This window comes from Ascaphus truei, unplaced genomic scaffold (assembly GCF_040206685.1).
Source record: "Ascaphus truei isolate aAscTru1 unplaced genomic scaffold, aAscTru1.hap1 HAP1_SCAFFOLD_932, whole genome shotgun sequence".
Taxonomy (NCBI): domain Eukaryota; kingdom Metazoa; phylum Chordata; class Amphibia; order Anura; family Ascaphidae; genus Ascaphus; species Ascaphus truei.
In genome coordinates, this window is record NW_027457271.1 from 66,630 (window position 1) to 80,249 (window position 13,620).

At 48.6% G+C, this 13,620-nt stretch overlaps 1 protein-coding gene across 3 annotated transcripts in view; it reads right to left on the reverse strand.

Moving 5' to 3' along the window:
- Positions 1–13,620, reverse strand: part of LOC142486527 (uncharacterized) — a 67,257-nt gene that overhangs the window by 1,261 nt on the left and 52,376 nt on the right. For all 3 annotated transcript variants that reach the window (XM_075585107.1, XM_075585106.1, XM_075585105.1), the window contains 3 exons: positions 10,252–10,329; positions 3,577–3,672; positions 898–932 (listed from right to left, as the gene is read on the reverse strand). In XM_075585107.1, the coding sequence (XP_075441222.1) occupies positions 898–932; positions 3,577–3,672; positions 10,252–10,329 (209 nt within the window). The remainder of the gene's footprint in view (positions 1–897; positions 933–3,576; positions 3,673–10,251; positions 10,330–13,620) is intronic.

Below are 13,620 nucleotides of genomic sequence, written 5' to 3' on the forward strand. Positions count from 1 at the left end.
TACAACTTGCGACGGAGACGTGGCCACGCCCCCGCCGGCGGTTCAGCCAATGAGGGCGAATCAGCTGTGTGAGGTCATGGCCACGCCCCTGCAAAAACATCGCCATGCCCCCTCCCCCCCCCGGTCGCAATCTTTGACTCTCCCCACAGACCTCAGATCTCAGTTAAGCGCTGTGCACGCCCCTCCTCACATCGCCATGAAAACACTGCGTCAAATGACACGTAATGACACGTCGCCATGAAAACACTGCGTCAAATGAAGCCGCAACATAAAATGGCAATGCGATGTCACATGATGCCGTGATGTCACGTTGCCATGACATTGCAACTTCACATGATGCCGAAGAGCAGGTAAAAGGCGGGGGGGAGGGGGCGTGACTTAAAAAGTTTGCGCACCCCTGCGTTATGATGTATCACAACCTACAATGACTCTTTGCTGCTCCAGGACCAATATGGCTACTAGACAGTGTGAAAATAGCATATGGAAAATAATGTAACCCTAAAAATAACCTGTGACCAGATAACAAAAAAAATTGAAATATTGTAATGCATACAGTACGATTTGTCCATGAAAACATGGTACATAGGTTACATATCATCATTATCATTACTTAAGCACAGTTACACTAAATACTTCTGGAGGCTGTGAATAACCCCAATGCCTAAGTCCCCACCTCCACACACGGTTCATATAACCTACCCAAGACCAATACATTGTGTGATAATGGATGGGTTTATTTTCATACATTTGTTTACCTAGATAAATAAATAGAATTGCCAACCATATTGCAATTACACCCCACATGAGGCACAAACATAAAATATTTGAAGATGACTCCACACATGTTAACTTGGCACTTGTTAGGAGAACATTTGATAAGTCTTTAATAAAACCCACCTCATCCGAGTGTCTTGTCATCCTACAAGCTGTCACTGAAATACAAACGGCATAAAGTTATGATATTTCACTGAGGGCCGAACCGTAACAAAGTAAGCAACCTCTTGAAGGCACTTATGACATTCTATTCATAAGAAGATAGAAAAAACAGAGCAACTAAACACCTAGTCTGTGCTCAAGTGTGCATAAAAAAGTTTCATGTAACCATATTGTAACAATTCAGATAATCATATGTAACGTTGTGTGAAACAATATTTCAACAATGAGTACAGGTTTGTTTGAATGATATACAGGAGGGCCCCAGTCATGCGGCGGGTTCTGTTCTAAGGCCCCGACGGAAAGCGTAACTGGCGATTTTCGTTATGTGCCCATGCGTAGACCGGCAATGCGCCGTTCTATGCATGCGCAACATCGGCAAAAAAAAAAACATTCTGCGCATGCGCGACCCCGGACCGGCCCGTTCTGCACATGTGCAACCCCGGACTGTCCCGTTCTGTGCATGCGCAGACATGGTGGTCCCCCTTCTCGGTACCGCCGTATCGGTGGATCGCCAAAAAGCGGGCGCCGAGAAGCGAGGCTTTGCTGTAGTTGCTTGTCTTGCTAGTCAAATGATGCTCCAATTAGAGGGAGGGATGGTAAAGTTTGAAAGCAATCAAATGGGATCACCGCGCTGTCCGCAATAAAGGAACAACCGGACCCCTTTGGTAGGGTTATTAATGCATCACCCCCCTGGTGCTAGACTAAATATATAGGTTGGGGATACCGCTGGCAACAGCTTGAGGTATAAAATACTCACACGAAGTAGAGTGATGTCCTGTAGTCGGCGTGCAACCGCTCCGTTTGGATCAATGGAGTGGCGTCCCGTGAAGGAAAATGCAAGCAGTGCACCACTTGTCGAGCAAAAAGGAAATGACGGTGGCTGGATCAGGTAATCAGGTAAAAAAGTTCACTTTATTGGGTCATCAAAAAACGAACACTCACACAGACTGTGAGGGAAACCTCTTACGCGTTTCGGGCACAACCTGCCCTTTGCCAAAGAGTGTAGCTCCTCTCTGAAATGCCAGTAGAAGTAGGAGGATCACCGGCCAGAGGCCCCGCCCCCCGTGCGGTCACAAAACACACGGGCTAAGTCCGAAAAACCTGAGCGGCAGGGATCAATCCCACAGATAGGGCACATAGAGTATAACAATAAGAAAAACATGGGTTAAACCATGGTATACAACTGTCAAAGTTAAGCTCATCATACCATCAATAAAAATCATACTTAAAGTACTAGTCATATCTTGGATAAAGGTTTCTCTCACAGTCTGCGTGAGTGTTCGATTTTTGATGACCCAATAAAGTGAACTTTTTTACCTGATTACCTGATCCAGCCACCGTCATTCCCTTTGTGCTCGACATGCGGTGGTGCACTGCTTGCATTTTCCTTCACGGGATGCCACTTATGACACTAGACCAGGGGAGTGCAAACATATTCAGCTGCGCCCCCCTGCCTGCTGCCCCTTGCTCTCACGCTCCCCTCACCGTACCCAGCGGCGTCAGCTCTGCTAGAGTTTCTGTGATTGCCTGATGTATAACGTGGATTAAACAACTTTTCATTTTGAGTGTGCTGCGGATTCTATCTTTTTGTATATCCCACAGCCTGGCCGGTGTTCCCTGTCTGTCTGTCAGCACCTGGATTTCTGATAAGTATTTATTACTATTTATATGAGTATAGTTCCTTTCTTGTGTGCACCCAGCTTCAGTTTTTGTATATATATTAGTCTAGGTGGGGTTACACCATAATTATATACAATATAACATATGTAAACATAAATATTCACCTCTGTTGGGAAACAAAGGTCAGGTTTCTAGTTTTGCTTCATGTGCTCTAGCTATAAAGCAATATAATAAGTCATAGGGAGTAGTTATACTGTATGAAGCAATAGAAGGAGTTAAGGATGCGTTATAGGTAAAGCACATACAGTAATGATGTATTAAGGTATTGAATTCTGTCACTGACCTTCACCCTATGGTTACGGCCACGCTGGCGCTGACCGTGCTCATGCTTGAGAGCGGTGACGTCACCAGCTCTCCAAGCATGAGCGCCGGGTGTCCTGGCTATTACGCAAGCTCGGGCGGGGGGGGGGGGGGTTGGGCGTTGCGGGCCAGTTGAGTGCGCTTCAAAGTCTCTTTTTTTTGTTTACTTAAGCGCCAAGTGTGGGTGAGTGTGCGTTCCCGTGCACCGCGTGAGCGGGGACGGGACAATTTCAATTGCCGAAACTAAACTCGGCAAGCACCGCGTGGTCAGCACGCTCAGCGCTAGTGTTGCCAAAGCTTAATGCTGCGCTTATAGTGCCGGAGACTGCGACATCGCGGCAAAACAAATGCATTTCCGCCATCGCGTGCGCTTATAGTAAGTGGACGGTTGGGTCGCAATCGCTGGAAGTCCTCTCAATTTGATTTTTCCAGCGACCGTAGCCTGACCGTCGCGTCGCTATAAGCGTAGCCTAAGGGTCTGCTGAAGATTGAGAAATGTCCCAAAATTGATGCTGACAATATTGGACGGATGGGACATGTCTGATAAGGCCAGATGTCCTGGGCTTGATAAATAGACTCCCTCTGAGAGTCATTAGCACAGGTCTCTCAGCAGCAATGGGGCGTTCCAACACAGACAAGGAGCATTGAACTGACTCTTACCAAGGTTTCCAGTGATAACAACATCTGTTATAATCGTATATAAAGAGTATAAGAGCAAAGCCTCCTGGGTGTTGGGCCATGGCATGCAGTCATGAACTGTGGGAGAAAAACGGTATTAATGCTAAATAAAGGAAGAACAGCTTAAATAGCTTAGCTGAACATTAAAGCATCTTTAAGTGAAAGTCGTAATCCCCTTTTTTTTTTAAACCCCCTCCTCTTTTATAAGCCAGGTGGGAACCAGGGGACCCCCAGAGCTGAAATGTGCTATTTTCAGATGCAGGGATCACCTGGCTCCCGCAATCTGCGCTGGTAATGGTACCCTGCTTCAGTCCCAGGGGCAACTAAGTACTGTAGTGGTGTAAATCTCCCACGTCACGTGGGCCAGTAGGAAGCTTCAATGTCTTAAACTGGGGCTTCCAATTGGCCCATATTATGGTGGTGGTTTTAAAAACCAGGAAGTACTGGGGCTTTTTCTTTTCCAGTAAGTATGTAAAAAGTAATGCGGTTCAGCTTCAGGGACCAAATGTAATTCATCGTAGTAAAGAAGAGGGGGAGGGGGAGGATAGGGTGTTTCTGTTTTAATTATGTCTTTGACTGAGCCACTGATTTAGCCACCTGTGCTGAAGCAGGGAAATCCTGAAAACCTGACCTGTTAGTAGCTCTTGAGGACTAGAGTTGGCTACCCCTGCACTATGCAAAGGGGGTTGCAAAGAATAAGGCACAAGTGCTCCCCAAATTAGTGGGGAGGCCTCAATTGCTGAACCGAACCACAGTGCAGGTCCCAGAAAAATGCAAGAAAAGGTTGTTCCAGAGAAAAAAAATTCTGTTCATAGGAGTGTTGTTGCAGAGAAAAGGGGAAACAATTTCATAGCAGTGAATACAGATACAGTTGTGTGAAAAAGAAAGTACACCCTCTTTGAATTCTATGGCTTTACATATCAGGACATAATAACAATCATCTGTTCCTTAGCAGGTCTTAAAATTGGGTAAATACAACCTCAGATGAACAACAACACATGACATATTACACCGTGTGATGATTTATTTAACAAAAATAAAGCCTAAATGGAGAAGCCATGTGTGAAAAACTAAGTATACCTTATGATTCAATAGCTTGTAGAACCACCTTTAACAGCAATAACTTGAAGTCATCGTTTTCTGTATGACTTTATCAGTCTCACATGTGGTGGAATTTTGGCCCACTCTTCTTTACAACGTTGCATCAGTTCATTGAGATTTGTGGACATTTGTTTATGCGCAGCTCTCTTAAGGTCCAGCCACAGCATTTCAATCGGGTTGAGGTCTGGACTTTGACTGGGCCATTGCAGCACCTTGATTCTTTTCTTTTTCAGCCATTCTGTTGTAGATTTGCTGGTGTGCTTGGGATCATTGTCCTGTTGCATGACCCAATTTCGGCCAAGCTTCAGCTGTCGGATAGATGGCCTCACATTTGACTCTAGAATACTTAAGTATACATAGGAGTTCATGGTCGATTCAATGACTGCAAGGTTCCCAGGTCCTGTGGCTGAAAAACAAGCCCAGATCATCACTCCTCCACCACTGTGCTTGACAGTTGGTATGAGGTGTTTGTGCTGATATGCTGTGTTTGGTTTTCGCCAAACGTGGCGCTGTGCATTATGGCCAAACATCACCACTTTGGTCTCGTCTGTCCAAAGGAGATTGTTCCAGAAGTCTTGTGGTTTGTTCAGATGCAACTATGCAAATCTAAGTCGTGCTGCCATGTTCTTTTTAGAGAGAAGAGGCTTTCTCCTGGCAACCCTTCCAAACAAACCATACTTGTTCAGTCTTTTTGTAATTGTACTGTCATGAACTTTAACATTTAACATGCTAACAAAAGCCTGTAGAGTCTGAGATGTAACTCTTGGGTTTTTTGCAATCTCTCTGAACATTGCACGGCCTGACCTTGGGGTGAATTTGCTGGGACGTCCACTCCTGGGAAGATTGGCAACTGTCTTGAATGTTTTCCACTTTAGAATGATGGACTTTAAATTGTTTGGAAATGGCCTTATAACCCTTCCCAGATTGATGGGCAGCAACAATTGCTTCTCTAAGATCATTGCTGATGTCTTTCCTCCTTGGCATTGTGTTAACACACACCTGAATGCTCCAGACCAGCAAACTGCTAAAACTTCAGCTTTTATAGAGGTGGTCACACTTGCTGATGATCAATTAATCAAGGGCATTTGATTAGCAGTACCTGTCTGCTACTTAGCATCTTAATTCCTATGGAAGCAGTATGGGTGTACTTAGTTTTTTACACATAGCTTCTCCATTTTGGCTTTATTTTTGTTAAATAAATCATGAGACGGTGTAATATGTCATGTGTTGTTGTTCATCTGAGGTTGTATTTACCTCATTTTAAGTCCTGCTAGGGAACAGATGATTGTTATTATGTCCTGGTATGTAAAACCATAGAATTCAAAGAGGGTGTACTTTCTTTTTCACATAACTGTATATACAGTAAACATTCGTTCCTGGTCCACAATTAATAATAAGCTCTGGGTTAAAAATGCAGATTTTGTTGTACAAAGTATCTACAGTATGTAACAATTTTCCAATAGTTGTCTAAATCTAAATAATAAAAACATATTTTAATGCAATGTCAGGCAACATAACAAACCAAATTAATGATGTAAAATGAAACATATATATGTAGCCAGGTCCCCAAAGAGTCCTCCCGGTGGCGTCAGAGGCAAAGCGCCGCCATCTTTGTAATGTCCGCACGGGCGCGGAGGCTTGCGCATGCGCAGACACGACGCGGTGGCCAAAACAGTGAGCGCGAAGGGGCAGAGATGGCGCTATGTAGTGCAGGGACTCCCCAAGGTCGCGCAGGCACAGTAAAGCATAGCGGCGGCCATTACAGTTTCGCACAGGCGCAGTAAAGATAGCACACGCGGTCCCAATGCTAAAAAGGTCCTGAGTGGACTACAATTCCCAGCAGCCTCTGGGGTCTGCCCTTTCACCCACATCACGTGCAGCCAGCCAGCAAATATAGTTTGCAGCTTCTCCTGTTGGAGAAGGATACAATGTTGCAGAGACCACGCTAGTCAGTTGGAGCTGGGAGAAGGAAGGGGGAGGAAGTGTGTAAGGAGCAAGTGACTTCTTACACTAGGCCAGGTTACCCCCAGGTCCCAGGTAGGCCCCACTCCCCACTAGGTTAGTGGGTAAGTTCATAGGGAAGGCCCCTTAGGTAGGGACCCTGCCCTTAGGTGCGTGTAAGTCTAGTCAGTGACATAGCTGCAGTGCTGTGTGCTCTGACAAGGAGAGACAGTGTGGCTTTAAGTGCAGACAAAGCAGTTAGCTTTGTTTGTGTAAGTGAAAGGCCCCTCATAGGAAGAAGGGGGATTGCTTTCCAAGTTATACAGTGTGTATAATATCACCAGTGCCAGTTGCACGTCGTGAGCTGCCAGAGTCTGGGATCAGACAGAATCTACAGTAAGAGATCTTCTGCATGCAGGGGCTAGGGTATAGGTATACCCCAGGGCCCAGTTAGTCCCCTGAGACACTAGAGGAAAACTGTATGGTATAGGGTCTGCCTTAGGACAGGGACTCCTTCACCATACTCGGAGAGAAAGAGGAATGCTGCATGACAGTGCCTGACTGTCAGTACAGCGTGTAGCAGAGACTGTGATAAAGGATCATTCCGGCTGGGGATCCTCCCCTATGGAGTCAGCGTGTGCATCCATTCCTGCAGGGAGCAGCGCAGCACAGCGTGGGATCACTGTGCGGTGTTGCTGAGTTCCAAGGATTTTCCTGATCAGGACTGATCAGGGAGGTAGTATATAATAAGTGCACCACCGGGCCCCAACACAGGGAAGCGCTATCCCTCACACTCTCTTTATTGTTGTGGACACTCAAGGGACTGAGGGGGGTGTGATGATGGACATGTGGGTGAGGGGATGGTATGCATTCAGGGTGATGCAATGTTATTGAAATGATGTATTGATGTTATGCAAAGAGAGTTTCACTGAATTTACAGTTCATGCTCAGTAAATACTGTTTATTCACACAGTGTGTTTTTACTGTATGGTTGTTCTGGTGAGGGCACACTCCCATCACGTTGGGATCCCTCATCAGTGTAGGCGCTGCACCGAGTGTAAGTATATACCCCAGGTTCCCAGTGGCGGAAGCTCAGCCCTCCTGGTTGCCAAACAGGTACAGCACCACACTGATAAGTAGTTAGATACACCTACCCACCCCAATCTCACTTAGGGTGGAGGAAAGAGGGCTACATATATATATATATATTTTGTTTACTTTTCTTTCAGTTGAAAACTATTTGCATTTTTGTACGAATTCTTAAAAATGGCCACCATTGTGGTTTTCTGATTACTCATCCCTGTTTGCAGCACTCTCCTCAGTTACATTTAAGTATCTAACTAATGTTGATAATAATTACATTTATCTGGTAAGTAACCCGCAGGCAGACACTCATAAAGTAACCCGCAGGCAGACACTCATAAAGTAACCCTGCAGGCAGACACTCATAAAGTAACCCTGCAGGCAGACACTCATAAAGTAACCCTGCAGGCAGACACTCATAAAGTAACCCTACAGGCAGACACTCATAAAGTAACCCGCAGGCAGACACTCATAAAGTAACCCTGCAGGCAGACACTCATAAAGTAACCCTGCAGGCAGACATTCATAACGCAACCCACAGATAGGCACTCGTAAAGTGATCCCGCAGGCAGACACTCATAAAGTGGCACTTGTAAGGGGGTCACTCCCGGTTCCCCTGATTTTCCTTTGCCCCCTGCCTTACACCTGGTGGGGGAAGGGGACGGCGACTTCTCCCGGTGGGCGCCGCCATCTGGGCCGGCGCCGTCGGGATCCTGATGCTCTCGCATGCACGAAGGGTTGCGCCTACGCAGATAGCCGTGGCGGCCATGTTGTGGGTGGCGCAGGGTTCGCGCAATGCGCAGAGGTTGGCAAGGGTATTGGCGGCCATTGCAGCTTCGCACAGGCGCAGGAGAGATCGCGCACGCGGTCCCCATAGGAAAGAGGTCCTGAGTGGACTACATCTCCCAGCAGCCTCTGGGGAATGCCCTATGATCTCTGTCACCTGCAGCCAGCCACTGAGACTTGCAGATTCTCTGCAGCAGGGGATTTGATACAATGTTGTGTGCAGAATCAGGAAGCAGACTGTGAAGGACATGAGGCAGTCAGGCTGAGGATACAGAGGGGGAAAGAAGGGGGGCAGAGATCTGCGAGCTTCTGCCCTAGGCCAGAAATCCCCAGGCTAGAGCTGAGGCCCTGACTCCCCACTAGTGAGGGTGGGTGGTCACAGGGACAGGCCCTAGGATAGGAACCTGTCACATTAGAGAGGGCGAGAAGACCGGGAGGAGGAAGGAGAAGGAGCTCTGCGGGTAGGGAGGCAAGTAGCCCCTACACTAGGCCCTATACCCCAGGCCCAATTAGGCCCTGAGTCATTGAGAGGTTGGAGCTGATACAGGGACATGCCCTAGATAGGGAACGGATCCCCTCAGCAGTCAGGTGTGTTATAAGATAGTCAGGGACACAGCTGTGTGCACGTGGCCTGGCAAGTTTGGTCTGGGAACAGACCTCTTCAGGAAAGAGACAGTCTTCACGGTGGGAGCATCTGGCGGGATATCACCCCACGCGGAGACAGGTTTCATCGCAGGATCCTTTGTGAAGATTCATCATACCGAGTGTGGACACACCCGGCACGTACTGTCACCAAGTGCACCACCATTACCGGTACCACACAGGCACTGATCACGCCTAAGGGGTGGGTTGCATAACTCTTGGGACACTTGGGACTCAGGGAATAAGGTGTGGGGTACAAGGCCCTGCGAGGTGTGTGGCTAGTTGTGTCTTTAGTGGGTAGAGTGATAAGATATTATCATAGAGTTATAAGTCAGTACATTAGAGCGTTAAGATATATGTTATGTTCAGTAAAGCCCTTTGCTATTTCACATCCAGTGTATGTGTTCATTTGTATGTGTCCTGCGAGGAACAACTCCCGCTCTGCTGGGAGCCATCGCAGGTGGAGGCGCTGCACCATATAGTAGTAGTAAGAGTAATTCACCCCAGGCTTCCAGCGGCGAAGGCTTAGGCTCCTCCGAGCCAAACAGGTAAAGGGGCAGCACCGGTAGCTATTTACAGTCACCCCCCCCATATCTCACTTAGGGGTGGGGGAAACAGGGCTACACACTCATAAAGTAACCCTGCAGACAGCCATTCATAAAGTAACCCGCAGGCAGACACTAATAAAGTAACCCGCAGGCAGACACTCATAAAGTAACCCTGCAGGCAGACATTCAGAAAGTAACCTGAGTTATGAATATAGCCCAGTGTTTTTCAACCAGTGTTGCTAGGAGCCTTCGGGTTCCCCGAGCATCCCTAAAGGGTTCCCTGCAATTTTCTGGTCATTTGAAAATTGTATCAAATACAGTAGAATTCACAATGCATCTGATCTCAGACGCGCTATTGGAGAGGGTTGGGGTTCCTTACAATGCATCTGATCTCAGACGCGCTATTGGAGAGGGTTGGGGTTCCTTACAATGCATCTGATCTCAGACGTGCTATTAGAGAGGGTTGGGGACTCCACAGAATCTCACTTAGGGTTCCTTAACCAAACAAGGTTTTAAACAACTGATATAGACACTGAAATGACATCACATTACTCACCATAAAAAGATGTGATGAAATAAATCATTGCAATCTTCATAACAAGATTCACAGACAAGTAGTAGCGCAGCGTACAGGCTAACAGAGAAAATAGAGAGCATTAATGTTCAGTTTCACGAAACATCATCACTGGGTCATTTATTGAAAGCATTTAAAAAAAATGACAATTCACATGCACATACCAGGGAAATCAAGCACACGACTTTTGTACGTACGTTTCCACCATGTACTCTTGGTCGGACATCTTCTATATTTCAGTAAACCTATCCCCCCCCTCCCTTCCCCCCCCTCCCCCCTCCCCCCCCTCCCTTCTCCCTCCCTCCCCCCTCCCTTCTCCCCCCTCCCCCCTTCCTTCCCCCCCTCCCTCCCCCTCTTCCCCCCTCCCTCCCCCCTCCCTCCCCCCTCTTCCCCCCTCCCTCCCCCCTCCCTCCCCCTCTTCCCCCCTCCCTCCCCCCTTCCCCCTCCCTCCCCCCTTCCCCCTCCCTCCCCCCTTCCCCCTCCCTCCCCCCTTAACCCCCCCCTTCCCCCCTCCCCCCCCCCTCTCCCCCTCCCCCTCCCTTCCCCCCCTCTCCCCCTCCCTCCTCCCCTCTTCCCCTCCCTTCCCCCTCCTCCCCCCCTCTTCCCCCTCCCTCCCCCCTCTTCCCCCTCCCCCCTCCCTCCCCCCTCTTCCCCCCTCTTCCCCTTCCCCCCTCCCTCCCCCCTCCCCCCTCTCCTCCCCCTCCCTCCTCCCCCCTCCCAACTCCTCCTCCTCCCCCCCTCTTCCCCCCTCTTCCCTCCCCCCTCCCTCCCGCCTCTTCCCCCCTCCCTCCCCACTCTTCCCCCTCCCTCCCCCCTCCCTTTCCCTTCTTCCCCCCTCCCTTCCCCCTCTTCCCCCCTCCCTTCCCCCTCTTCCCCCCCTCACTCTTCACTCTTCACCCCTCCCTCCCCCTTTTCACCTCTCCTTCTTCCCCCCTTGCCCCGCTTCCTCCATCCCCCCTCCCTCCCCCCCTTCCCTCCCCCTCTTCCCCCCTCCCTCCCCCCTCTTCCCCCCTCCCCCCCTTCCTCCCCCCTCCCTTCCCCCCTCCCCCCCCTTCCCCCTCCCCCCATCCCCCTCCCTCCTCCCCCCGTCCCCCGTCCCCCCTCCCTTCCCCCCTCCCTCCCCCTCTTCCCCCCTCCCTCCCCCCTCTTCCCCCCTCCCCCCCTTCCTCCCCCCTCCCTTCCCCCCTCCCCCCCCTTCCCCCTCCCCCCATCCCCCTCCCTCCTCCCCCCGTCCCCCCTCCCTTCCCCCCTCCCTCCCCCCCTCTCCCCTCCCTTCCCCCCTCCCCCCTCCCTTCCCCCCCCCTTCCCTCCTCCCCCCCTTCCCTCCCTCCCCCCTCCCCCCCCCCTCCCTCCTCCCCCCTCCCTTCCCCCCTCCCTCCTCTCCCCTCCCCCCTCCCTTCCCCCCTTCCTTCCCCCCCTTCCTCCTCCCTCCTCTCCCCTCCCCCCTCCCTTCCCCCCCTTCCTTCCCCCCCTTCCTCCTCCCTCCTCTCTTCCCCCTTCCCTCCTCTCACCCCCCCTCCCTCCTCTCACCCTCTCCTCCGACCATCTCTCTCTCCCCCTCTCTCTCTCCTCCCCCCTTCTCTCTCTTCCCCCCCTTCTCTATCTCCCCCCTTCTCTCTTCCCTCCTCTCTCTCTCTCTTCCCCCCCTCCCTTACAAAAGTTTGTTGCCCCTAGTTTGCGCACTCCTGCTGTAATGTATGCCCTATTTTGTAATATGTGCATTGAGAGTTTAGTATTGCACACTGGTAGAAAAAAGGGGGGTCCTCCGGCGCGTTGCTCTGCTTGTGGCTCCACGGCGTTTAAAGCATATAAGTGAGGGAGAGAAGAGAAGTAACCACAATGAGGGACCAACACAGTGATTATACACAGCTCTTCGTTTGATTAGGGAGGGGGGGGAGGGAGTAGGGGTGTTAGGAGATCAATGGAGATTGAAAGATAATGCTGAATGAAAGGAGACGCACTTACATCAAAATATCTAATATCTTGAATTCTTCTACTCTTCTCCTTATATAGCTGTGTTTTGTTGAGGGTGAGGAAAAGCCTCCTGGTATCCTCCTTAGCAAAAAATAAAGGGAAAAAAATAGTGCAATAAAATTTATTAACAATGGAAAAAAAGAGATTGAACACTTACAAGCGGCCGATAATTTCAGGCATAGAGAGGAGATGCTGCCAGACTCCACAACGAATCCCTTCCTGGGTTGGGGTGGTTTGTCCTGGCTGTTTCCCTGTTGGCAGATGGTTGCTGTGTTGATCTTCACTTCGGGTGGCTAGGGTTGAGAGTTTTCCAAAAGCCCGTGCACAGGCTATGTCCTCCTCAAAACGGCCTGTCCCTCAGCATACACAGATTACAGCTCCCTGCTCCGGTGCGCGTGCGCATGCGCAGACGGCGGGATCGCCGAGCCAAAAAGTACAGGGGAATCAAGTCCTCACTACGGTGGCTTGTAATGGCCAAAAAACGTCAAACGCGTTTCGCCAATGCTTCCTCAGTGCTCCCTCAGTGACGTGTATAGGCAAAAGGGTAGCAGCAGTCTTATATACACTGTGGAATCATCAATTTAACTCCAAAAATGCTGGTTTTACTCTTGACATAGGTGTAGGTCCTTAAACTTAATTGCTCATACTTTGTTGACTTAGTGTCGTAATACAGATTATACATAGTGATTAATTAGTTAAATACAACATAATTAAGAACAAATGGCATGCCTAAAAAACTTTAATGGTGGCAAGCCTCTTGTGTGAATACTATTTAATTAAAACAAGGAAGATAAAAGGGTAATTAAGAAGGGGAGATAGTTTACTTATTGGCTAGATTTCTTTAATTGTGATTAAAATATAAGTTATTGTTGCTTTAAAATAGTTTGATAAAACCTAGATTTGGCATTTAAAAGGAGGTTGGTCTAAAATATGGGTATAGCCAATGAATCCAATATACTAGGACTTCTAGGAAAGAATCTTAGAGATGCCATTTATTTAACAGAAACCTTATCATATAGATAAAGAACGGGAAAAAGGGAGAGATAGACATAGATATATAGAAACAAATAACCATAAGGACAATAAAGACCATTTTAGGGAGAACAGAAAACATAGTAGATACACAGATTGGAAATTGACCAATAACAATAGAAGGTATGGAGGAAATTCTAAAAATTATAAAGAAAAAGAATACCCCACTAGGGAAAAAAGAAAAAAAGGGACACAACTCCAAAAGAAAATCGTTATAGAAAAGATAGAGATTATGAGGGGGACATGAGAAATGAGAGAAGGGATGGTGAGAGATATAGATCACCATGGAGAAATGGTAATCAATACCAAAAGAGGGAACCCCCTTTTCTAGAACAAAGGAGAGGA